The sequence below is a fragment of the Martes martes genome (assembly GCF_963455335.1).
Source record: "Martes martes genome assembly, chromosome: 18".
NCBI classification, from domain to species: Eukaryota; Metazoa; Chordata; class Mammalia; order Carnivora; family Mustelidae; genus Martes; species Martes martes.
Genome location: NC_137906.1, coordinates 2,004,096 through 2,030,414, shown reverse-complemented (window position 1 = coordinate 2,030,414; position 26,319 = coordinate 2,004,096). Strand labels below are relative to the sequence as shown.

General features: G+C 49.5%; 1 protein-coding gene across 1 annotated transcript in view; it reads left to right on the top strand.

Annotated features, from left to right (window-relative positions):
* Positions 1–26,319, top strand: part of GALNT17 (polypeptide N-acetylgalactosaminyltransferase 17) — a gene marked incomplete at its 5' end in the record, with an annotated part of 428,234 nt that overhangs the window by 313,776 nt on the left and 88,139 nt on the right. Inside the window, one exon of the mRNA XM_080830474.1 lies at positions 5,449–5,566. Within this exon, the coding sequence (XP_080686600.1) occupies positions 5,449–5,566 (118 nt within the window). The remainder of the gene's footprint in view (positions 1–5,448; positions 5,567–26,319) is intronic.

Below are 26,319 nucleotides of genomic sequence, written 5' to 3'. Positions count from 1 at the left end.
CTCGGGCCCTGTAAGGAAGGAAGGGCAGCACCGAGACCGGCTGGAGGCTCACAGCCCTGCGTTTAAAGCAAGACCAGCCCACGTGGTGGTTACGTGCGTCTCTAACTGCCGCCAGCGGCGAGTTCCAGCTGTGGGGTAGGCAGGGTCTGCGTGAGGGTTTTGCAAACTAAGGACAACAAAGGGGGAAGGAGCCGGGGCATCACTGCAACAGCCGTTCTGGCTTTACACTGGGGAGGAGAGGGTGCGCGGGGCCAGTGGGTCGGGGGTCCCGGTGAGTAACAAGACTGTGGGCCCCCCGGGCTTAAGGAACTGAGCTGCAAAGATGGGGTATGGTGATAGGGACGCAGCGCTCTCAGTCACGAAGCAATGGGATTTGTTTTCTTATCTCTGTCAAGGTATATTTTCTTTAGGGTGGGTATTGTAGTTTTTCGTACCATAAAAATTTTATTTTTTTCCAGAAAGAAAGGTGTTTTGAAGGTTGGGTAGGATTTGCATAGATGGAGGCGGTCTCGGGGACGACGTTTCCGAAGCAGGGGGACAGGCATAAATTGGGACGGGCTTTCTGAACGACGACGGGCCCGGAGCAGCCGTGGAATCCGGGGGCGACACGGCCAGGAAGGTGCCGAGGGGGACAGCGAAGCTGAGGGAGAGCCTGTCCCTAACTGAGGAGAAGCTGGGAAGCCTGTGAAGAGTTTGGGGGGTACCTAGACCCCACACGGGCCCTTCGGCACTCCGAGGAGAGGGAGCCTGGACACGGGGAAGGTTCTCCCCGTGGTGGAAATTCTCCCGCGTCTCCCTCCCAGCTGGGACTGCGGTGCGTGTCGCATATATTCTGCGAAACAGAAACAATAAAAGTGATTATTTTTAATTTCTGTTCTTCTCCTCTGTAATAGAGCTATTAGACTTTGGCAGATCCCTTAATATGATTATCGTTTTTGAATGATTTTGAATTGAAATGTTTGCAGTAACGGTGCTAACCGCCGTGCCGTTTGAGGAACGAGGCCGTAGGCTCCCATTCCAGGGTCTCGGCAGCCCCGGGCGCCAGCGGCGGGGCAGGGGGTGGGGAGACCGGCCGGGAAGCCGGGGCAGAGCTTGGCTGAGGCCGGGTCTGGCCAACCCTGTCCCCCCACGTGGCCGCCAGGGCGAGCCGGGAGATGGTGCTGGAGACCCGCTCCTCCCCGAGCAGAGAGGCTCCTCACCAGTCCGGTCAGATAGTTCCAGAAAGCAAAGCAGTCGTCCCCCTGACCAGCAGAAATGCTGGCTGGCGTAGCCGGGGCGGCGGAGGGGGACCCGTGCTTTAATTCAGTCTCCGCGTACCCCGGTTCTGTGTGGCTGCCTGCCGGGACCCTGGGGCCGCGGAGCCCTGCTCTTGTGGCCCTTGGAGTCTTGGTTCAGCAGGGAGGCCCCTCCCAGGACCGGTCTCCAGGCCGGTGCTGGCCTCTCTTTGCCACTGTCCCTGTCAGGGGCCACCTCACGAGAGAGCTGAGACACGGAACGGTGCGTTCCTCCTTCCTGACACTGTGGCTGGGTTTCCCTGCGGCCTTTAGGGGACCTTCTCGCAGGCCACCGACAGGAGGGGTCACGAGTTTGTCCCACGTCCTCCATGCTGTGGCCTGTTCCAGCGAGGGGCCCTTGGGGACCGTTCCATTCCATGGCGAGGAGTCCGAGGGCTCCCGGGAGGAAACCAAGCTGAATGTGCTGAACAGACCAGCACAGGGGGGACCCAGGGCAGCTCCTGCTGTGACCAGCACAGGGGGGACCCGGGGAGGCTCCTGCTGTGACCAGCACAGGGGGGACCCGGGGAGGCTCCTGCTGTGATCAGCACAGAGGGGACCCAGGGCAGCTCCTACTGTGAATTCGTCTCCTCGCCACTGCAGGCGAAAACATCACCCAGATAAAGCCGGTTCTGCTAGAATACCACGCTGCTTGACAGGCCCGGATGTTTCCCAAAGGGCGGTCCGAGAGGGGTCTGGAAGGAGCAAGCAGCCCGTCTGCCCTCCTGGACAGGGAGAGCTTCGTGCTTTGACGGCCCGCTCCCTCCTCTCCCATCCTCTTCAGCCTCTACCACTTCCTCCCCCTCCCTCCCCTCCTTTCTCCATCTCTCCTCCTCCTCCTCCTCTCTTCCCCGCCCCTCCTGGTCAGCCTGGGCTGCAGGACACCCCCCTGCTGTCCTGGGTTCCCGGCCAGTTCAGCCAGTATGTCCCTGAGACATCGCGGAGCCCTTCCCCGCGGGGGCCGTCCCCCGGCTGTGTTACTTTCCCTCGTTTGTCCCAGTAGGCAGCCTGCTCTGGGCCAGCAAGCTGGGCCCCAGCTCCTGGGGCGGTGGGGGGGGGGACCTTCTGTGCCCTCGGGCACCTGACCAGTCAAGGGCAGATGCCTCCGCAGGACGGGTCTGCGGGCACAGACCCAAGTTCCTGAGTCCCGTCCCCAGAAACCTGGTTTCGTGGTTCTGGGCCGCAGTCAGGAGTCTCCGTTTTCTAAAAGCCATCCCGGTGATGCTGGTGCAGACGGACCCCGAGCCAGTCCCCGAGAAACACCCTTTCATCCCCGCCGCCCTGCGAGAGTGTGTGCGGTCTGCCCGTGCCGTCCGACCGCAGCAGCCTCGCTTGCCGAGAGGGGCTGGAAAGCACAGTGTCTAGGGGCAGGACCTTAACTACACGTGAATGTCACTGTGGGGAATTTCTGGGGGCTGAGCGTCGGCTTCGGGGGGACTGTCCAGCGCACCTTTCCAGGTGTGCTCAGCACTTGCCCTCAAGAAAACGGAGGTGCTCCTTGTGCTGTCCCTGCTCCCCCCTCCTCCACAGGTCCCTGTCACGTCCCGTGGCTGGCATTTCTCCATCACGTGGGTGGACCTTGGTGCCGAGCTCCCCCAGAATGACGCTTCCCTGCAGTTCGCTCTGCGGGCTGCGTGAGAACACACCCTCCCTCCCCCGATCTCGAGTAGGAGGAGGGAGTGTGTGTTCTCATCACCGCTTGGTTGCGAAGAGCAGAAACTTACTCCACCGGTTTCAGTCAAGGAGATAGAACACCAAGACTCGGGGGGCTGCTGTGTGACCTCGGGGGGCAGAAGGCAGAGCTGGGCCTGTCAGCTGATGGGAGGCCAGAGTCACCAGGCTGCCCCTCACCACGGCCTCTCACCACCACCGTGCATCTGCTTCCTTCCTTGGCACAATCATGCCCTTGCACACGGGGCCTAGGTAGCCTCCCCAAAATGGCACCCTGAGCCCTACAGATGAAGGAGGCCATGTGGTCCTCGCTTCCAAAATCCTCCCAACTCCGACTTTCAGGAAAAACACGATTCGATTGACCCAGTTTGGGTCTGGTGCTCATTCCTGGTTCAGTGGGTCGAGGCTAGGGCGGGGGTGGGAGGTGGTGGGCTCACACCGTGCTTTTCCATGCTAGGGTCAGCCGCCTATCTCTGAGGGCCACAGGGCTGGGAGGAGAGGGTCTTCAGGCAGAGCGCCTCCCCTCCCTGGTGCGGCCTGCGCGACACCTGTGGAGGGCTGCCCCCCGTGTCCGGGGCTGTGACTGGTACGGGATTTCTGGAGAAAACATTACAGGTGGACTTCCCAGCGACAGGGCCGGGGAGCCATCTTTGTTGAGCCCCTGCTCTGTGCACAGTGCACTTCTCTGCACAGCGATACTCGGTATCCAGAACATTCCATTAACCTCACGCAAGGGTGGGTCTCCGTGGCAACACCAGCGTTCACTGTTCCGTCGGCACCGGGCGCGGGTGTTTCCAGTGTGTCCCTCCGCTCCCTCCCGCATGGGGACCAAGGACTCCAGATCAGGATCAAACGAGGCTCTGACATGGAGGGTCACGGTGCAGCTCGAGGGAGTTTCACCCCGTGAACCGCTTCCCACAGGCCCCAGGCGGGTGACCCTGGCTTCCATCTCTTCTCCCCAGCGAGCATCTCACCAGTGTTTCTGGCCGTCGAGCTGGGGCACGGGCTCCTGCAGGAAGCCTTCTCAGGAGCGCGGAGGGGACCGGAATCTGGGGGTGCTGCACCCCCCTCCCCCCGCGACTCAGGGCGCCCGATCTCCGCGGCCTGGGTCTGACTCGGCTGCTGTCCCTCCTCAGAAATGCGCGCGGCCGGGCTTCCGGCAAAGCTGCACTGAGCGCTGGTCCGGTATCGCCTCCCGACGGCTCCGCGGGTTTGTCCCTGAGGCTTTGCTTCGGGTGGGTTTTGCCCCCGATTTTCACTGAGCCAACTTGTGCGCGTGGCCCACGTGTGCCTGGAAGAGATCATCACGGCTTCATGTGTCCAAGACTGAAGTATCCATCATTGTTTCCGGCCACCCTGCCCATTCTTCTTCTTATTGTTATTATTATTTAAGATTCTGTTTGTTGATTTGTCAGAGAGCGAGCAGGGGGGTGGCGGGGGGGCGGCAGGCAGAGGGAGAAGCAGACTCCCCACTGAGCAGCTGAGCAGGGAGCCCGACGCGGGGCTCGATCCTGAGGTCACGACCTGAGCCCCAGGCAGATGACTCACTGAGCCACCTGGGCGCCCGCTGCCAGGACTTGTCATCTTTCCCGCGGGGCACCCTCTACGGCAGGCTGAGGCGGTGTGTCCCTGGGCGCTGGTGGTCTCCCGGATGACTCGCCTCCTGTCGTGGTCCTTACGTCTGTGCTTCTCTGCAGCCGTCCCGGGATGCTCATTGCGTCACACGGCTGTTGCCTGATGTGCCACAAGAACTGGCCCAGTGTTTGCAGACCCCACGGGTCACAGGGGACCATCCTATGTAAGCTCCCAGAAGCCGGGCTGCCGTTAGATGCCCCGGGCACCCTAACCGGCCCAAAGCCCAAACAGAGCTTCGGGGAGCGTGTGCGGGCACGAGATGAGAACTTGGGGAATGTGCCTCGATGTGCCGGAGTGAAACCCCGCACCTGTCGGGGTGGGGCCTGCTGAGGGGCTGCTGGCCTGTCGCTGTAGTGGCTTTAGCTCCTCCTTTTTTTTTTTAAATTGAGCTATAATTGGCACCTAACAGTGGGTGTAACCTGTTGACTTGATACGTTTCCTACGGCCGTGCGATCGCCGCAGCCGCCGCAGCATACTGCTAACACCTTCCCTCACGTAATGGTCTTTCCCCGCGGAGTGAAAGCACTTAGGAGCTGGTCCCCCAGCTTGAAGATCGGGGTGCGGTCTCCTGGCGATGATGACCTTGCTGTGCACGTGACCTCCAGAACGCACTGACCTTCACACTGCACATTCAGACCCCGCGACCAGCATCCCCGCGGCCCCCCAGCCCCTAACCCCCGGTAACCAGCATCCTCCTCTGTTTCTATGAGTCCGGCTCTTCTAGACGCCGCGCGTGACTGAGAACATGGAGTGTCTGTCTCTCTCTGACTTCGCAAGGCCCACGGGGGCTGCAAAGGCGGGATTTCCTTCCTCCCGCGGCGGAGGCGCAGGTCCGTCAGCCGACTCTAACCTCTTCTCTCCCCCGCAGGACGCCCGCCATGATAGGCTGCTCCTTCGTGGTCAACAGGAAGTTCTTCGGGGAAATCGGTCTGCTGGACCCCGGGATGGACGTGTACGGGGGAGAAAATATCGAACTCGGAATCAAGGTTTGTGCACAGCATCCTTGCCTCCTGCTTTGTTCTTGTCCGTGAGCCGAGCTGCCTGGTCATCCTTAACGTGTATTTTAAGTTTCCTTAGCTGGCGAACGGTAGAAGCAGTCACCCGTCCCCACTCCTGAAAATGTGCCAGTGGCTTGTCACCCTCTTTAGGCAGGGGGACCCTGGGCTTTCCCTTCTGCAAAGGTTGAACCATGTTTCATGCTTTGGTGACCCACGCTGGACGTGAGCCAGAGAATTCGGTTCCCATTTCCACCCAGTTTTTCTTCTTTCCTTAATGTGTTCTTCAAAGTAGGTTATCTCCTTAGTGAGTATTTCCACGGTATGCGTTTTCATGATTTGTGTACATCAGAGAATCGTTAAGAGGCCGGAAGTGAGAAGGACCATATTCTGTGGGACCCTTCCTTTAGAAATGCTTCCAAGAAGGAGGACGGGGAAGGGGAATGACGAAGCCGCAGGGCGGTGCTCTTGCTGGGCCCTCAGCCCAGGTCGGCCCCGCTGTTCGATGGCTGACCCTCCCCCCGGGCTTGAACTGCACGGGTTCACTCACATGCAGAACGTACAGTGCCGTAAATGTATTTTCTCTGCCTTGGGATCTCCTTAATCACGTGTTTTTCTCTAGCTTACTCTATCGTAAGAATACAATACGTGTTCATAGAAAATACGTGTTCATCGGCTCTTTACGGTATCTATGAGGCTTCTGGTACGCAGCTGTGGGCTCGGAGTAGTTGAGTTTCTGGAAAGTCAAGAGTTGCATGTGGATTTCTGACTGCACGCAGGTGGTCGGCGCCCTAAGCCCCCGTGTTGTCCGGGGGTCCGTCGTACTGTGTTCTGCTTAAGATTTTGTTTGAAGACGCGAGTGGCAGTGTAGAAGAAAACGCAAGATGGCCACATTGATGCATTCCAACCTCGTTGTTACAGAGTTGAGATAGATTAACCGTAGCCAGGAGTTGGCGCGAGGGCAGGGAGTTCCTTGAAGACCCAGTAAGCACTTCACTGTACGTCTTGTCCACACCACAAAGAGTGGGTGCTGGGGAGACCCCCGGCTGGGGCCTCTGTGTCCACTGCCCTTTGTCCTGAACCTTTGCATACCCGAACCCCTGGGAAGCAGGCTTGTTGGAAGCCACTCAGGACACAACTGTAAGGTTTAAAATTCACTGAATTTCTTTTGCCTCCCCCTCCGCCACGTTCTTGCTTCCGTCCTATCAAGCAGACACCCAGTGCCGATCTACCCTAATCAAGGCTGCTGCTTTTGCGTCCTGTCTCGCTCGTGGATCCCTCCCTCACCGCTCCGTACCTTCCGTCAGCCCCTCATCAACCTTGACCCCCCTTTGTGGAATGAAGGGCGTCGTGCCTGTGATGCAATGGCCGTCTGGGCCGCTTGAGCGGGAGGGGACAGTGAGGCCGTCCCCCGCCTCCTCACATCGCTCCCTTCCGAAGACCGCCGGCCCTTCCGCCCCCTCAGGGTCAGGCCGGGTTCTGTCCTGGATGGGATTTGCATGGGGTTTCTTTGTGAAGCCCCGTAACTACAAAGCCCGTGCGTATGTTGTTACAGTGAACGTACGTGTCATTCATCCGTTTGGAATTTAACAGAAGGAAGAGGTCTGGACCCGGCGCATTGAACTTGGCCTGTAGCTTAGCCCCCACCTCGCTCTCCCCTTCCCCTGTGTCCTTGCGCTGTTCTGCTGCCTTCTCTTTTCTCTGACTTCTCACCGACCGCCGCTCGCCACAGAACTGACGTATTTCTCGTGAGTGTTGTTCTTCTCGAACCTGCCTCCCTGATCGCAAGCTTTCGGGGCCCAGGTCTTCGCTGGGCTCCCCTCTGTGTCGCAGGCGTGTAGAACCACACTCGGCGCGCGGCTCCTTGGGTGTCTGGTACGTTCATGGCTGAGTGAACGTCTGCGGGCGCCTGTGGCAGCCTGCTCCGGGCAGCCGCCTGTGAGGGGAGCAGCTCACGGAAGCCCTGTGTGGACAGAGTGAAGTTTTGCTTGTTGAGAGCAGAGAGACTCGGAGGTCTCTGTCTGCTGTTAGAAGGAAGCCCGTGAGGCGTAAGATGTCACCACAGGGGCGGGGGGCCCGGATGACAGCGGAGCTCTGCCCCGTGGAGCCAGGGGCACAGGTCGGGTCCCGGGCTGTGGGGTCAGGAGGGGCTCCCAGATTCGACTGCCGTTGCCCGCTGTGTTCCAGGGAAGACGGAGGCTAGGATGGCAGAATGTGTCGAGGCTCGCTGAGATGTTGGTCTCCCCACACTTGCAAGGACATTTGCTTTGCCGCGTCTTGGATCCTGCAAAGGTCTGTGCGCGGAGCCCCGCCAGGCCCGGTGGCGCTGGGGGTGACGGTCCTGTGTGGCGGCCCCTCCATGAAGGGGGGCGGGGGCCCCATCGGCTTCCGGCCCGAAGCGGAGCCCGGCAGGGCACAGCCGTGTGCCACCGGCCGGCCCAGCGCCCAGCGCCTTCTGCCGCGCAGGCGCCTTTCGAGCAGGCCGGAGCGGGCGGTTCGCCCTGCGGGAGCTTCCGGCGGGTCAGCGGCCCGTCCCTGACCAGCTGCAGCAGCCTCTTCTGGGAACTGGTCTCAGTGCAGACTCTCGGGCCCCGTTTCCCACCTACTGAATCGGACGCTCTGGGCTGCGGTTCCGTGACTTGTATTTTAACAAGCCTCCCGGGTGATTCTGTCGCACTCCCAGGCTTGAGAGCCACCGGTCTGCAGCCCGACCTCAGCCTGCCTCCTGGCAAGGACACAGCTTTCCTCAGAAAGCAAGTCAGGTGAGGCTCCGTGGCTTTCAAGGCCTTCCCGGGGTGTCGCTCACAGCTACCGCAGGCCCACGGGGGCCCTTCTCCCTCTGCCCGGCCCACACAGCCCGGGTCGCCTCGGTATCAGCACCCACCTTCCTCCTGACCTTCACGGGCAGGTGCACGGACCAGGGGACCGCAGGGTTCCTGACGACAGGGCTCCCGGTACGTGAAGTAATCCACGTTTTACAAACTGTATTGGTTCTCTTTCATTTTGTGCTGTTTCATGCCACTCAGAGCAAGCATTAGATGAATAATAAATACATGGTTAGGGAAGCCATCCCATTGCTTGAAAAATAACCCAGAACTTTGTTTAATACACACACACATACACACACACACGCACACGTATATAATTTTCATATAGCGTCCACATATGCAATTATGCAAACTAGCCTATAAGAGATTATGCACAGTTGGGGCGCTTGTGGGGCTCAGTTAGTAAAGCCTCTGCTTTCAGCTCAGGTCATGATCCCAGGATCCTGAGATTGAGCCCCAAGTCGAGCTCTCTGCTCACTGGGGGGCCTGCTTCTCCCTCTCCCTCTGTCTTTCCCCCCACCCGTGCGCGCTCACACTCTCTCTCTCTCTCTCAAATAAATAAAACCTTTTTTAAAATAAGAAATGACCCAAAATCTAATATTTTAGGTATGTAGGAAGATTTTAATATGAGAACACTATCTTTATGATTTTTTTTCACCAAGAAATGGGTCCATCTGCAGTCTTTCTAACTCTTCTTTAACATTTTTTGTTACTTTTTATTTCCATCCTCAGTGAGTAAAGATGTGTCACAAGAATAAAAATGCAAAGTCCTACTGTGGTTCAGGGAAAAACACAAGTGGGGTTGACTCCTGGGCCGTTGCTCGGGTAAAAGGCAGCTTGCCTGTGACCAGAGCGATCCGTCCGGGCGTGGGGAGCGGAGCTCGTCAGGACTGAGAAAATAAATGAGATCAGAAATGAAAGGTTTCATCTTGTTCTGAGTGACATTAATCAGAAACTATTAACAAGGCGTATCATTGTAACATGTCCAAATGGGAAGAAAGAAAAAAATTCTCCAAGGAGAGCAGACCAGATAGATTACTTTGAAGTGGTGTAAAATCACATGCCTTCGGACCTCTCCAATCCAGCGACTTCTCCGGGAAGAAGAGGCACTATCTTTTCTGGAACCTTGTAGAAAAGGGTGACACCCAGGTCTACCGAATCCTGTCGGGCAGCCGTGCCTAAAGAAGGACAAGAGAAGGACGTTATGAGACCCTCAGACTCTCAGAAAACCTCTTTGCGTGATCAGGTACCTCAAGGATCATGTGTATATGTTTTGGTAAATATTTGTGAGACCGATGATGCGAGACGCAGGTCTGCAAACTAGAGGGTGTGGGGAGGCACCAGGTGGTAACCTTCCTGCCCACTGAAGCCCCGGGACCTTCCCTTGGCGCAGCTCCACGGCAGTGGCTGCGAAGTTTCAGACTCAGGTCGTGCTGCGCGATGGGCAAAGGATGTGTGTCTATGAATTTGCTCAGAGTGACAATAATGTGCGTAAACGGCAGAGTTTGATCCGGCTGCCAGAGCGGCTGGTTGCACAGTGCCTGGTGTCCCTGGGCCACCCCATTTTCCTAAGGTGTTCGGATGCCATTCTCATGACCCAAGTGGGCCCCAGGGTGGCATCCCTGCCATCTTGCCCAGCCCAGGACACTCGAGTTCAAGACACTGAAAGCCTGTGGGATGACCCAGCTTACTCAGGTTACCCAAGGGCCCTCATAGTTCCTGAGCCAAATAGGGTAATGACAGCAGCAGATCTGAAGGGTAGCCTCCTTCAAAGGGGTCACTGAGCGGTTATAGGCTGTCTGGGGTCACCAAAGCCCCAGTCCCCCACATGAACATGCAATAGCCCACTCACACTGGTCTCTTGCTCACAGTTTTTCTTCCCACCTTGTGTCTTGTCCCTGTGAAGCTGGGGGTATAATTCAGCCCAACTCTGAAGGCCTGAAAACCGGGGGAGCTGATATACATAAGGCCCCAGACTGAGTCCGAAAGTCTGAGGACCATGAGTGCTAATGTCTGAGGGCAGGAGAAGGTAGATGTCTTAGGTCAAGACCAGCTGTGACTGGTACCGTGACCCCCACCCCAGCCACTTCTCCATCCATGTGGGACTCGTCTTCCAGCACCCCCTTTACCATCAGAATTCCCCCTGCCCTCTCTGAGACCCTTGCTGTCCAGAGCTCTGATATCCAAAGCCTCTTGAGACTTTCGTCTTCCATTTCGAACTCTCGGGCTTGTCTGTCCCATCTGGTGGATGTTGTGATTTGGATAAAGGTGTTGGGAGAGAAACCGGACCACCAGCTCTGTTCAGTTACCCTACTCTTTAGATTATATGAGTCTTTGGTTCTCTCTCCCCTACAGGCATTGGTGTCTGGCCGTGTGAATATCTTCCTTGTGCAGGATTCGAGTATGTCTGTGGTCAAATTCAGGGGGAAGCTCCTGGTCATTTGGGGACAGGGTTGGCCTTGGGGTTTCATGCACTGGTCTTTGATCAAGAGGCATATGTTAGAGGTGGCCAGCAGTTCCAAAAACATGGCATGCTTTTGAATAGAAAGGGGGCGTGTTGAGTGCCTTCTGTGCTCTAGAAGGATGTCACTGGGGTACCACAGTGACTGACATAGCTTCTACTTCATGAAATGTATGGTCAGGCACAAAAACCATTCCGTAACTACCAGTGTGATCAGTATGAAAAGACAGGTTGGGAGGACGCTGTGGGAGAATCTGACAAGGGAATATGACTTAGCCTGGGGAGCTGGGAAGAGCCTCCCTAAAGGAATGATGTTTAAGACTTTAAAAATAAAGTGAATTTAAATAGGCAGAGAAGGTGTGGGTGTGGAGTGTGGGAGTAAGGCTGTTCCAGGAAGTTTCAGTTCGATGACATGAGTAAGTCCTAGCGATCCCCTGGACAGCATAATGCCTGTGTTGTGTACTTCAGCCTCTGCCAACAGGGTAGATCTTGTGTTGTGCTTTTTTATTAATTAGTTTATTTTATTGAGATATAACTGACACACGTCACTGTGTAAACTTAAGTCGTGCAGCGTGATGGTTAGAATTATACGTATCGTGACACGATTCCTGCGGCAAGTTTAGTTAGCATCTCCGATAGGGACAATAAAGAGAAAGTGAAAAAAAAAATCCCTTGTGATGAGAGCTCCGGAGATGTACTCCCTTAGCGACTTTCATACAAATCCCAGAACCGCGTTAACTGTGGTCCTCGTGCTGCATGTGACCTCCCTAGTGCATATGTGTCTTGTTCACTGGACTTCCGTACCCTTCGACCTCCTTTCTCCTCCTCCCCCGTCCCTGCCTCGGCTGACCACGGATCTGATCTTTCATCCTTGGAGTGAGTTTGTTTTTAGATTTTGCGCACAACTGAGATCACGCAGCATTTCTCTTTCTCTGACTTGTGTCACACACTGCTCTCAAGGTATTTAATGCTCTCGTGTTGCGGCAAATGGCAGGATTGCCTCATTTTTCATGGCTGAACAATATTCCATTGTGTATATGTGATCAGTTTCTTTGTTCGGTTACCTGTTGATGAATACTTGGGTGATTTCCATGTCCTGGCTGTTGTAAGTAATGCTTCTAGGAACATGGACGGGCCGATAGCTCCTGAGGTCGGCATTTTCATTTCATTTGGATATTTTCCCCAAAGTGGAGCCGCTGGATCACATGGTAGTCCGATTCTAAATGTTTTTGAGGCTCCTCCGTCCTTTTCCTTACTGGGTGCACTAATTTACATTCCTACCAACGGTGCAGAAGGAATCCTTTTTCCTGTCTTCTTGGTGATGAGCATTTTAACGGGCATGAGGTGATCGCTCGCGTGGTTTCATTTCCCTAATGACTAGTGATATGGATCATCACTTCGTGTCCCTGTTGGCCTTTCCTGTGTCTTCTTTGGAGACATGTCTGTTTAGGTCTTTTGCCTACTTACTGACTTTTTTCCTTTTGAGTTGTATCATTTCTTCATAAATTTGGGTGTTAACCCCTCATCAGATATGTAGTTTGCAAATATTGTTCCCATTCCCTAAGTTGTCTTTCCACTTTGTTGATTTATTTTGCCGTGCAGAAGCTTTTCAGTTAGATACGGTCCCACTCGTTTATTTCCTGTTGTGTTGCTGGTGCTTTCAATGCCAGGAAATCATCGCCAAGACCCATGCCAGGGAACTTCTTTTCTGTTTTCTTCTAGAAGTTTCGTGGTTCCAGGTCTTACATTTAAGTCTTTAACCCATTTTGCATTAATTTTTGTGAGTGGTGTGAGGCAGGGGTCTAGTTTCTTTCTGTTACGTGTGAGTATCTAATTTTCCCAGCACCATTTGTTTAAGAGACTGTCTTCTTTCTTTTGAGTACTCTTGCCTCCCTTGTCCAGTATTAGTTGATCATATATGTTGGGGTTTATTTCTGGGCTCCCAGTCTGTTCTGTAGATCTCTCTGTTTTTATGCCTCTGTCACACATTTTCACACATTTTGATTGCTCTGGTTTTACAGTATAGCTTGAAATCAGGAAACGTGTTGCTCTCTCTTTGCATTTTCTTCTCAGGATGGCTTTGGCTATTTGGGCCCTTTTGTAGTTTCATGTAAATTTTAGAATTGTTTTTTGTACTTCTGCAAAAAATACCATGGGAATCTTGATAGATATTACATTGAATCTATAGCTGGCTTTTGGTAGTATGAATATTTTAACAGTACAAATTCTTTCAATCCATGAACATAGGATATATTTTCATTTCTCTGTGTCTTCATTAGTTTCCTCCATCAATGTCTTACAGTTTTCAGAGTAGAAATCTTTCACTACCTTGGTTAAGTTTATTCCTAAGTATTTTATTGTTTTTGATGCTGTTGTAAATGGGATCATTTTCTTTATTTCTTTTTTCAGATAACTCACTCTTAGTGTATAGCACTGCTACTGATTTTTATATGTTAATTTTGTATCCTGGAACTTTACTGAATTCATTGATTAGATTTAACAGTTTTTTGATGGAGTCTTTATATTTTTTCTATATAAAATCATGTCATCTTCAAATAGGGAAAATCTTACTACTTCCATTTCAGTTTTGATGCCTTGTATTTCTTTTTCCTGACTGATGGCTCTGGCAAGGACTTTGAGTAGTTGAATAGAAGTGATGAAAGTGAAAACACTTGCCTTATTTCTGATCTTAAAAGAAAGTATTTCAGCCTTTCACTATTGTGTATGATATTAGCTCTGGGCTTATCATATATGGGCTTTATTATGTTGAGGTACACGTCTTCTATGCCTAATTTGTTTAGGTTTGTTATCATAAACAGATGTTGAATTTTGTCAAGTGTTTTTTCTGTATCTGTTAAGATGATCATATGATTTAAGTGTTCTTGCCATGAAATAATAAAAATAATAGTAGAAATAATATAAATAAAGAGCATGGAAGGAGATTTTTGGAAGTGATGGATATGTAATACATAGATTGTGGTGATGGTTCCACAGGTGTATGGATATCTTCAAACTCATCGAGGTGTATGCATTAAATAAGGACAGCTTTTTGTATGTCAGTCATATCTCAATAAGGTGTCTCAACAGAGAAAAATATTTCAGGCAGAGAGAACGGTATGTGCAAAGGATTGGAATTCTAAGAGGGAAATATTCTGGAACCTGCAGGAGTTCCAGATGTCTGGAGCAGAGAAAGGAAGAGGGAAACATGTTGGATGTGGTTGGGGCTGAGGTTATGGAGGACTTGTAAACAAGAATTTGGCTTTTCCTTAAGGACCACTGTGCACATTGAAAAATATGAAAAATATGAAATATGAAATATATGAAACATACGAAATATGAAAAATAAAAGATATATATTATACACACATACATACACACACGGATGTGTGTGTATGTGCGTGTGTGTGTGTGTGTGTGTGTATATGTGTGTAGTCCCATGTACTCATCACCCAGTTCCTTTGAAGAGATTTAAGGGAAGTGAGGTTATCCGGCTTTTCCTTTTTTTAAAATCAAGGATGATTACGACTGCCACATGGAAAGTGGATTATAAAGCTGAGGAGACTCAGAGGAAGGAAACGTCAGTGAGGGAACGTGGACTATGGTTGGGACAGTGGAGGAGACATGGACAAATTCAGGAAGTAGAAGAGACAGTGTATGAGGAAGACGGAGCATGTGAAAGCAATGGTGGGAAGTGGGGAGGTCAAGGCCAACTCCCATATTAATAGCTCGAGCAACTGAGAAATGCTGGTGCTGCTCTGAAATAAGGGAACCATCGGAGGAGGTTTGGGAGAAGGTTGTCTCTGAAACACCCGAGTGTATCCAGCAGGCAGTTAGCTGTGTGGGGATTGAGCTAAGGAGAGAGGCCCAGGCCTGAAGTACGCTTGGGCATCTTTGGTCCAGAGATCATGTCTGAAGTCTTGAGAGGGAAGAGGTTGTGTAGAGAAAAGAGAAGAAAGGACAAGACAGGAGTCCAGAAAAAAGCAACATTTAAGGTGTGAACGGAGCAACTGGAGAGGAGACGGAGAAGAAGTGGGCCAGAATAAGAGCAAAACCAAGAGAGTGAGCTTGTGGCAGCAGAGAGAGGAGCACATGTGGGTACCCGACGTTGGTCCTTTAGGAGGCATGGAGAGGAGGGGGTGGAGACGGCACCATTCAGGAGGTGTGACTTAGCAGCCCCTGCTCGGTGACCGAACATGAGGATGAATGAGAAGTGGGCGTGAAGGATGCTTCCCATCTTTCCCAGCAACTGGGTCGGCTCGCTTAGTGAACACTGGCACGGAGGAGGGTCTGTAGGTGGGGACTCGAGGAGTTCTATTTCAAAAACACTGGGGTCAAGGAGTAGCAGTTCTCTGTGACCTGGCGGTGAGATGTCAAAGGGAATATAGGACTAGGACGGAGTCCCAGCCAAGAGCGCGAGGAGGTGGAGGGTTCTAGGGCAAGGGCTGGGTGGGTGTTCACTCTTCCACTCGGGGTCTGCTGGATGGTGGTTCCCAGGGCTTGGAGTGACTTAAACGAGCTAGGGCATGGGGACTCCTTTTATCATTCGAGCCAGTGGCCTGTGGAAGATAAAAGCATTATTGTCATTATTGTTTTATTGAGATATAATTAACATATACTCTTAATCCCCTGTGCCTATTCCTCCCGTCCCCCCGCTCACCTCCCCTCTGGCAACCACCAGTCTGTTCTCTATATCTGAGAGTCTTGTTTTTTGTTTGTCTCTTTTTTAATTTTTGTTTGTTTTTGTTTTATAAATTCTGTATTTGCATGAAATCATACGGTATTTGTCTTTCTCTGACTGGCGTATTTCACTCAGCGTCCTACCGTCTAGTCACCCTTGTTGCAAACGGCAAGAGCCTACTGAATGGGAGAAGATATTTTCAAATGTCGTACCCAGTAAGAGGCTACTATTCACAGTATATAAAGAACTCAGACAACTCAATACCAAAAAAGCAAATAATCTGATTAAAAATGAGCAGAGGACCTGAATAGACGTTTTCCAGAGAAGACATACAGATGGCCAGCAGACACATGAAAAGATTTTTTTTAACCGAGAACTCTTCATCTCTTTTGCTGCTTATTTTTGGGAAAAGATTTTCGTTTTTTAAAATATGTTTAGAATTTTCATAGCTCTGCTCCCTGCTTCAGTTGCACACAAGTCCGTGAGTTTCCTGGCTGCCCGTCCAGCCCCACTGTGTTCTCCTGTTTGTTTCTATGACGCTTCCCGAAAGGAGAGGGTGAGCCCCCCCCACAAAAGTCCCCATCAGAACAGCAGCTGATGAGCCACACACCTGTAAAGACTGAAAACCCACAGTGACACCTTCCTCTTCTAGCCCTCACTGCTAAGGGATGTTCTCACCACGGTGCAGAATGGTGCTTTGTAGGACATGGAAAGAGCAAGAGGAAGTTAATTTAAACTCTTCGTGGCGTTAGATAGCAGGGCCATTTTGCTCTCTTTATTGAAATGTATTGCCATCCTCTTAAAGAAGACAAAATAAGCTCATATATGTGAATGTGAAAAAACATGCAAACGTGTGCACGCACACACACACACACACACACACAGACCCCCACACCAAACAAGTCTTGCTCAAGAGACCTTCCACAGACGGCCGGCGTGTGACGTCAGTCGTGGAATAAAATGGCCTCCACAGAGATCCTAAAATTCTTTAGCGCTGATTTCGTGTGGCCTGGGAACCCCCCCCCCCCCCCCCCCACCGAGTGGACAAGGGCTTGGATTAGTTCGTCTCTTGCCATTTTTTCCCCTCTTGCTTTTTGGAGAGTGAGGAATTCAGTCATTATATTTTATGTTAATTTCTTGTATTTTAATTCAACATTTTCTTATAGAGAATTTGAAACATACACCAAAACGGAACAGTCTAATGAATCCAAACGTACTAATCGTTCAGTTTCAACAAATATCAGCATTTTGCTACGTGTTCTCCAGCTACGGCCCCTCAGCGTTCCGAAAGCACATCCCCAGACGACCTGCCGTCCCAGCTGTAAGAACTCTAGGACGCGGTGCTAACGCATAAAGGCTCTCTCCGGCATAGGCACAACACACACTTACACTTGGTAAAATTCAACACCCAGACCATGTTTCTCAAAAGCATTTCTCAAAATTCTGTGCAATCTCTCTGTCCATACTTGTGCACAAGCACACACGCACACACACACACGCACATGCACACGCACGTACAGTTGCTTCTTCAAATAAGGATCCGAACATCATCCACACATCGTGTTTGGCTCATACGTTTCTTAAATGCCTTTTGATCTGTAACATCCCCCGCCGTTACTATTCTCCTGCCATTCGTTGTTGAAGACCCCGAGTCATTGTCCAGTGAAGTTTTGCACAATCTGGATTCTGAGCAGATTGATTCCTCTTGACGTCTTTGATGCATCCCTTCTACCTGTGTTCTCTGTGCTGGGCTGTAGTCCCCCCTTATCTGCAGTGTCACTTCCTAGGGATTCCTCTACTCATGGTCAGCTGTGGTCCGGAAGCAGGTGATCCTCCTCACTGCCCTCAGGAGGTCAGTAGCAGCCTAACGCTACGTCACCGTGCCCTGTACCACTCATCTCACGTTGTCTCATCACATAGACATCTTATCATCTCACATCATCACAGGAAGGAAGGATGAGTGTGGGACAATCAGATATTTTGAGAAAGAGAGAGACCGTGCTTACATAGCTTTTATTACAGGGTATTATAATTGTTAAATTTTATTAGTAGTTATTCTTGTTAATCTCTTACTGTGCCTAATTTTTAAAGTAAACCTCATCTTAGGTATGTTTGTGTAGAACAAAAACACAGTCTATCTAGGGTTCAGTACAATCTGCAATTTCAGGCACCCACGGAAGATCTTGGACTATATCCCCTGGGGATAAGGGAGAAGAACCACTGTAATTAGTCTACTAGGTCTACTGTAATTAGACCTGGAGAGTTTACTGGACTTGGCTTCCTTCCTTCCTCCTTCCCACCCTCCCGTCTTTCCTTCCCAGTAAGAGTACTTCCAGTCATGCTGCAAACTTCCTGTCACATCACATCAGGAGATACACAGCATCTGGTGTTTCACACTTTGTGATGTTAAGTTTCAGCAGCGGGTTCATGTGTTGTCAGCCCGACTCGTCCATTACAGAAGTTCCTCATCAGCCTTGCCCCTGACGGTTTTAGCAGCCACTAATGATCATGGCCTGGATCCATTATTTCATTAAGGCCTACGAAATGGTGATTTTTGAACTCTACATTAATTCTGCATTTATAAGCTGGAACTCACCTATTAGAAAGGAACTTTCCCTCATCAACTATGTGGATACTCTGAAATACAGTTCAAACAGGGAAGGTGGGATAAATGCTTAATTCTTTCCTTTCATTTAAACACTTTTAGAAAAATGAATTGTTGCCATAGCCACCTCCAAAGATGACCAATGGGGTCCCCCCCCAGTAATATTTTGGACTCACAGTTTTTTTGGAAATGTGTATTTTATGTGCCTAAATCCGTGACAGTCATTATTGATTCATTTGCCCATTCTATAAGCGTTTTTGTTGAGATATTATTTCATACCATAGAGGACACAGGGTTTTAGTCTTCAGTGTGACGGATTTCAGTTATATGCATCCCTATCATCACCTTCCAAAGCATGACTCGAACATTTCCATTGCCTGAAAACTCCCTCTTGGCCCCTTTGCTATCCTTTCCTGCCACTACCCCTCACCACCCCTTCCAGGCAAGCATTTTCTGATTTCTGATGACTTGTTTCTGTCTTAGAACTTCACATAAAAGGAATCATATCTCAGATACTTTACTCTTCCAGCACAAGTAATGTGTTTTGCGTTCCTCCTCCTTGCTGTATGTGTCAGCAACTCCTCCTTTCTTATTGCTGAGACGTACGCTACTGTGTGAATATAGGATAGATTTGTTCATTCATTTTCCTGCTGAAGGAATAGTTGGGTGGTTTCCAATTTGCAACTGTTAGGAGTATTCATGGAAAAGTCATTTTTGGACATATGTTTTGGTTTCTCTTGGGTAAATACCTCAAGATCAAATATCTAGAATATGGGGAAGACGTATGTTTAACTTTTTAAGAAACCACCAAATGGGTCTCCAAAGTATCATTTTCTACTCTCACCAGCATTGGGAGAGTCCCAGGAATTTGGTATCTTTACCTATATTTGGGATTGTCAGTATTTCTTTTAACAAATCTCATAGGTTTGAAGTGGTACCTCTGTGTCGTTTCAATTTATATTTCCTTCATGGCTGATGACACTGAGTACCTTTTCTTGTGCTTTTTGGATAATCTGTATATCTTCTTTTCTTAATTTAAATGCAATTAGCCAACATATCGTACATCATTAGTTTCAGATGTAGTATTCAGCAATTTATCAGTTACATATAACAGCCAGTGTGCTCATCATGTCACATGCCCACCTTAATCTTCTTTTGCCCATTTTTAAAATACTGTGTGATTTTGTTGTTGACTTTTAGAGGTTCATTATGTGTATACTGGATACTATTTTCATATGTATGTACTATGAATATTTTTCTCCAGTCTGTGGCTTGTCTATCCATTTTTTCCTGTTTTCTTCTAGAAGCTTTATGGGTTCTAGCTTTTACCTGTAGGTCTTTGATCCATAAAGCCCCTATGGAAAATGTAAGAGGATATATTGAGGTAGGCAGGACTGTTTCAGAATGGACACAAGAGACTTAATCAAAATTTTAAATTTCAGCTAATCGAAGTATACCATTAAAACTGTATAAGCACATAGACACGCTGGGGAAAATATTCACAGTGTGTATATCTGACCAAGGAATTTTATCCCAGTTATATATGATAAATCCTAAAAATCAGGAATAAAGAAATAGCAAGAGATTTGAACACCCACTTCGCAGAGCTTTCTTGCTTTCTGGTGTAAGAGGTTTTGGTCTCATTTGTGTATTTCCTTTTTTTTTTTTTTCCTTCCCCCCCCCCCACTTTTTTTTTTTTTTTTTCATTTGTGTATTTCCTATCCCTGACCTAGGATCAGCCATTTCCCCAAGAAGCCCTAGTTCCTTCATGGGAAACAGTAAAACTTTAGAGACCAGAGTCTCATCAGTCAGGGTGCCCGTTGCTCTTGGATTGTCACTATGTTGCTTTTTCACTAGCAAATCTAGATCATACTGAGCTTTGTGGACAGAGAAATGCATATCATTATTTTACACTAACATTTCTGTTTTGAGTTTGTGATTACAGGATTTTTACTTCTTTGATTTTATACTTATCTTTTACTGAAAGACTAGGTTCCTACTGATGGAATTTCTTCTTTGCATGATTTTACAACTGTGTAAATAATGGTTCCAAAATAAGAATGCCAACTACCTAGTTAATGAAATTTAATACTTCTTTGTGGTTTGTTTTATCCTCAAGATGAATTCTGCTGGAGCTATGTAGTCATTGCTCTATGATTTAGTTATTTGAAGTAATTTTCTCTGTGTGGTTATATCACATTCTTGATACAGGATGTTAAAACTATGTAGCAATGGACAATGAAGCTCACTTTCTTTTCTCTGTTAGAGTTTACAAATCAGGTAATTAAAATCATGTGACCTAAAGTTTTGGCTTTAAAAAAATTTCTTAGAGCAATTTTAGGTTCGGAGTAAAACTGACAGAAAGGTACAGAGATTTTCCATACCACACTGCCCCCACACATCCAGAGCCTCTCCCATTATCAGCATCCCTGACCGGAGTGGTACATTTGTTACATTTGATGAGCCTGTACTGATCTGTCATCGTTACCCGAAGTTCACTGTTGATGTTACTGTTTACTCTTGGTGTATGTCTTATGAGTTTGGACAAATGTATACTGACATGTATCCATCATTCAGCATCATACAGAATGTTTTCATTGCCCTTAAAACCCTCTTTGTTCTCTGCCTATTTATCCCCTTATCTCCAACCCCAGGCAACCACTGATCTTTTTGCTTTGTTTCATAGTTGTTCCTTTTTCAGAATGTCATGTAGTTGGAATGGTGCAATATATAGCCTTTTCAGATTGGTGTCCTTCCCTCAGCAATATGCATTTAGGCTTTCTACACATCTTTACATGGCTTCATAGTGCAGCTGAACAATAGTCCATTGTCCGGACGTACCACAATTTACTTATTCTTTTACCTACTGAGACACCTCTTGGTTGCTTCCAAGTTTTGACAGTTATGAATAAAACTGCCATAAACATCCATGGGAAATTTGGGCAGTATCATAGGTCATAGCAATGTGCACACTTTTTTTTAATGTATCCGACTTTATTCACTTTGATTTCTTTTTTTTAATTTTTAATTTTTTATTAACATATAATGTATTATTAGCCTCAGGGGTACAGGTCTGTGAATCACCAGATTTATACACTTCACAGCACTCACCATAGCACATACCTTCTGCCCCAAACCTTTTTTATGTCTCCTTCCTGCCTTCTATTTTATTTTATTTTATTTTATTTTATTTTAATTATTATGTTCAATTAGTCAACATACAGTACCTCATTAGTTTTTGATGTAGTGTTCAATGATGCATTAGTTGTGTAAAACACCTAGTGCTCATCACAAAACATGTCCTTCTTAATACCCATCACCGGGAAAAGATTTTATTTGAGAGAGAGAGTGCAAGAGAGGGTAGGGAGAGTGACGAGCAGACTCACGCTGGGCTCCGGGGCTTCATCTCACAACCCTTCATTGTGGCTTAGCTTCCAGATCTGATTAGGTGGAGGCTCTGTAATTATTATTATTGTTGTTGTTGCTAGAACATTGGGAAAAAAAATCAAGAACTGCCAGACATAAGAATAAAATAACCCCTCCCTCCCCCAAAGCATCCGGTTGATTGTCAAAGCTAAATTAAATTCTCACATACCAAAGCTAAGCCAGGGAAGAGAAATAGCCCATAGAGGGGCTCAAACAGGGTCCTCAGAACTCTAAAAACTGGGAGGAGAGCGTCGCTGTCATCAGTGGGTGGAGGGAGCTGAGAACAGAAGGGAGAAGAGCTCACAGGCCTTATTCGGGTCTTTCATCGTGTGGCACTTTTGCCACCACGGTCTGTGCTGGGTATTTAAGAAGAGAAGCGAGTGGATAGTGAGTTTGAGGATGGTTCCCACAGATGTCATTACATTGACACAGGAGGGGCACGTGGGTGGCTCAGTGGGTTAAAGCTTCTGCCTTCGGCTCAGGTCATGATCTCAGGGTCCTGGGATCGAGCCCCACATCAGGCTCTCTGCTCAGCAGGGAGCCTGCTCCCCCCTCTCTCTCTGCCTGCCTCTCTGCCTGCTTGTGATCTCTCCCTCTGTCAAATAAATAAATAAAATATTAAAAATAAATGAATAAATTGACACAGGAGAGGGAGGCACTTCAAAATAACATCTACTGTTGACTGGCACGAACACTGTGCTCAACACTTTGTAAACAAAAGATTATTCAGTCCTCCCGGCAGTCCTGTGGATCAGTCATCATCGATTCCATTTTACAGATGATACGAGGATTGGCAAAGACAAGTGATTTGTCAGAGATCTTGGAGCTAATAAACAGAAGAGCAAGGACTCAGCCCCAATCTGCCTGACTCTAAAGCCCCCTGGGGCTTTTGCTCACCTGCTGCCTTGTGTCCTTGTGCATCCCGGACCCCTCAGCCTCTGGGTAGCTGTGCAAACTGCAAATTACGCACGGGTGTCATCATAGAGTAGGTGCTCGTACAGAAGACAGATCATAGAGTAATTCCATTTGTAGTAGACACGATGTTCATAATTCCGATGTAGACACACAGATAGATCTCAGGCCCATACGTCTGTTTCATGTAATGCGCTATCTCATATATAGAGAGGGGTAGTTATGTAATAAACAAAAATGTGTTTGAAACAGCATGAAATTGGATTTCCCCATCCATAAATTGTGTTATATTTATGTCTAAGTTATAGTTCAAGAAACAGAACCGCGATGTTGATATTTTTATAAATGGTGTCTAATGTATTTCTATTAAGGGGAGATATATTTGCTGTGTTGAAATGTATTATCATAATAGCCAAACCATTTACTCTACCCCTGGAAAATGGGGTGGTGTTCTGTCTGGAATTCCACTTGCCTGCTCCCAGCCTGCCAGATCTATTGTAAATTATTGTAGGCGTCTGTGAGTTATTTTATAGGAAGCATCCATCTATTTTTACAACTCCGAAAAGTCTGTCACTCTCATTCATCTCCCTGGGAATAAAGCAATAATTTGATTCTCTATAAATGTGAACCTGAATTTACACCATCCTCTCCAGTTGGGAGACTCGGTGATGTGGGTGAGTTATAGCTCTGTGTCCCTGGGGCCGGGGACCGGAAAGTGGCATCCCGGCCCGATGTGTTTGTTGCCATTTTCTATCACTTCCGCAGAAGAGGGGTTGGGAATCAGCTGTCCCTATCCTGTTTGGGATGTCCCTGTTTTGTTCCCTGTACCATGTGGGCTTGTCGAATGCCATGCCGCAGGGGACAGCCTGAAGGGCCCTGAGCCACTGCGTTCGGGTCTGGATCCCACGGTCTGGATCCCACGGGTCTGGATATCTGCAGATGCATGGGCACCACGATACGCTTGGGCTTGAGAGACCGCCACCGCGCATGCTGGCATTTCAGAGCTTTGACGGGAAAGTGGCTGACCATTTGGGGGTCTGTCAGATATTTGCTGTCCTGTGGATAGTCTGTTGGACAGACCCGTGTCGTCCATCCTTGGCATCTGTCCTTGGGCTTATTGGAGACGAGCCTGTCTGGGAATTGTCAGTGTGTTATCCCTTTTTTCCTTTGATAAGATGCCAGGCACCCGTTGCTTGGGGGTCTGTGGGACTGAGGCTGTTTGTGCCTGGAAATCTGGATGCTTCCATAGCCAGGGAAGTGGGCAGTGGGACGAGAGTCTGAATAATCATGAAAACGAGGAGGTCGGGAAGAGGGACGGCACCGGGGCTGGAGGCTGTAGCCAGAGAACTGGAGTTCCAGGGCGAGCAGAGGAAGGGATGAAGGCTGATGGGGTGAGCGATGCAGAGAGGAGTCCTGGAGGGGAACCCGAGACAGGTGGGTTCCGGACCCCTGGGCTGGCTTCTTCATGCATTCCACAGCACGCTGCTCGGGCGGGCTGGCTGCCCTCACGGGGACCCCTCCCTTGGCTGTAGTCCCCACTGAGGAATCTACATTCAAGCATGAATGCATCTCGGCCCTCTATCATATTCTGGGTCTGGAAATTTTGTGCTGGGGACCCTCCCTAATTGAAACCAGTTGTCCTGGAAGGTCATTTCCTAAGGCTTACACACGGTCAGGCTCAGCATGAAAACTGGGTCTGCCAATGACTTGTATTATTGTGGAGGTTCTTGTTCGAATGACTCAGTTTGGGGAAGAGAAGTCTCAGTGGAAATACGGCAGACGGATTTGTCAACGGCGACCCTCAGTGCCGAAGCCACTGTCCATCCGTATGCAGGACGCTGTGTACAGACCTTCCAGGTGACAGCCTCATGGAACGACTGTCTGTCTCGCAGAGTATGAAACGGCTTCCCGTTTGCCTGTTTTGTAATTAATTCTCTCTTCTTTTGAAAATCTAAATGGGAAATATATTGTGCATTTGACAACTCCATAAATTTTAAAATACTCAACCTTAGAAATGCAACGCCATGTTTCCTCTGTGTGACGGGAAGAGAAAGAATTAGAACCTCGCGTGTTTTCAGAACTTGCGTTTAGACTCTTAAACCTTCTTGAGGCACATTCACACTCTGTCCCCCTACAGGGACAGCCATGTAGGAAACCATACAGGTCCATTCTGTTGATGTCACAGACACCAAAGAAGTGGGCACTTCCAGTGAAAAGCTACCGTTTTCTCTTTCTCCCCCGTGAAGTTCTCCTTTTCTTCTCACCCAGAAAATCAGGCCTTGGAATGGTTATGATACATTTGGAGCTCCTTCTTGAGGACGTTCTCAAGGGAGAGTCATCCCAGAGGCATGCCGTGGGGCTGGGACCAATGAGTGTGGCCTGCCGGAGTCTGAGAGCACAGGGACAGGCTTGAAGCCTGCTCTGCGGGGTGGGGTCCCTCCGAGGATGCTCGGCGGCCTGAAGAACCAGCAGCTGTGACTGCAGGATGGCCGTGAACGTAGGAGGAGAGCTGCGCCCAGGCCGGAGAGTGTGCAAGACACAGAAGAGGTAGATGGGTTCCAGGGGATTGGTTGATGTTCACTTCTAGGCATGTGACAAATAGCCCCAAACCAATGGCTTAAAATAACAGTGGTCATTTTATTATCTCTTCCACGCATCAGGAATTCGGACAGGGTACAGTGTGTTAGTGGAGGAATTGTGTCTCCCCTCCGCCACACACACACACACACACACACAAAGATAGGTTGAGGTCCTAACTCCTGGGACCTGTGAATGTGATCTTATGTGGAAGTAGGGTCTTCGGGCACGTAAGCAAGTGGAGATGAGGTCCTGAGGGCTCGCCCCAATCCCATAAGATTGCTGTTCTGGTAAGAAGGGATCACACAGACACACAGGGAGGACCCCGTGTGGCGACCCAGGAAGCTTCTGGAGTGCTGGAGCCTCAGACCGAGGGATGCCAGGGAGTCCCAGGGACTGACGGCCACCACCAGAAGCTGCCATGAAGCAAGGCAGGATCCTCCCCCAGTTTCAGAGAGAGCGTGGCCCTGCCAACAGCTTGATTTTGGACTTCTTGTCTGCAGAACTCTGAGTCAATACATGTCTGTTGTTTTCAGCCCCCAGTGTGAGGTCTTTGTTACGGCAATCCACGGAAACTAAGAGCGCCTCTGTTCCGTGAAGTCTGGGGCATCAGCTGGAAGAACTTAAAGGGTGGGAGTTGGAATCCTCTGGAATGTTCAAAGGCGTGTCTGGCAGCCAGAACCCGAGCCTCGCTCCCAAGTGGAACACCTCCACGTGGCCTCTCCTAGTGGTCTCTGGGGTGGGCTGCCTTGGGCAGTTTGGCATCACAGTGGCTGGGTTCCAAGAGGATCTTTAAAGAACCAGGTGGAAGTTGTATCATTGTGTCCCTTTTGACCTTGCCACCCAAGTCCCGCATTGTCATTTCTACCGTCGTCACAATTCAAGGGAAGCCCCGGGGTTCAGGAAGAGGAGGCAGAGACCCCAGTTCTTGATGGGCAGGGTGTCAGAGCCACACTACGAAAGCACACAAGAAATGGGAAATATCATTGCAGCAATTTGGGGAAAATCCAACCTGCACGTTGAAGAATGTCCCACCCCCAGCTTGGGTAGATCAGACACCTCCGTCTAACGGCGGGGCGCAGGGGACAGGGACCGTCCTTTCTTCCTCCTTCCCCTTTCAATTCTGCTGTCTCCTTTATGGGATTTCTTCCTTTATGGGGTGTCTTTGCTGCCGCATTCAGTTCTTGCAACCACTGTGGTCCCCCAGCAGAGGAAGAATTAAATTCTGTCCAGTAAACCGTTCTGAGTCCTGTGGGC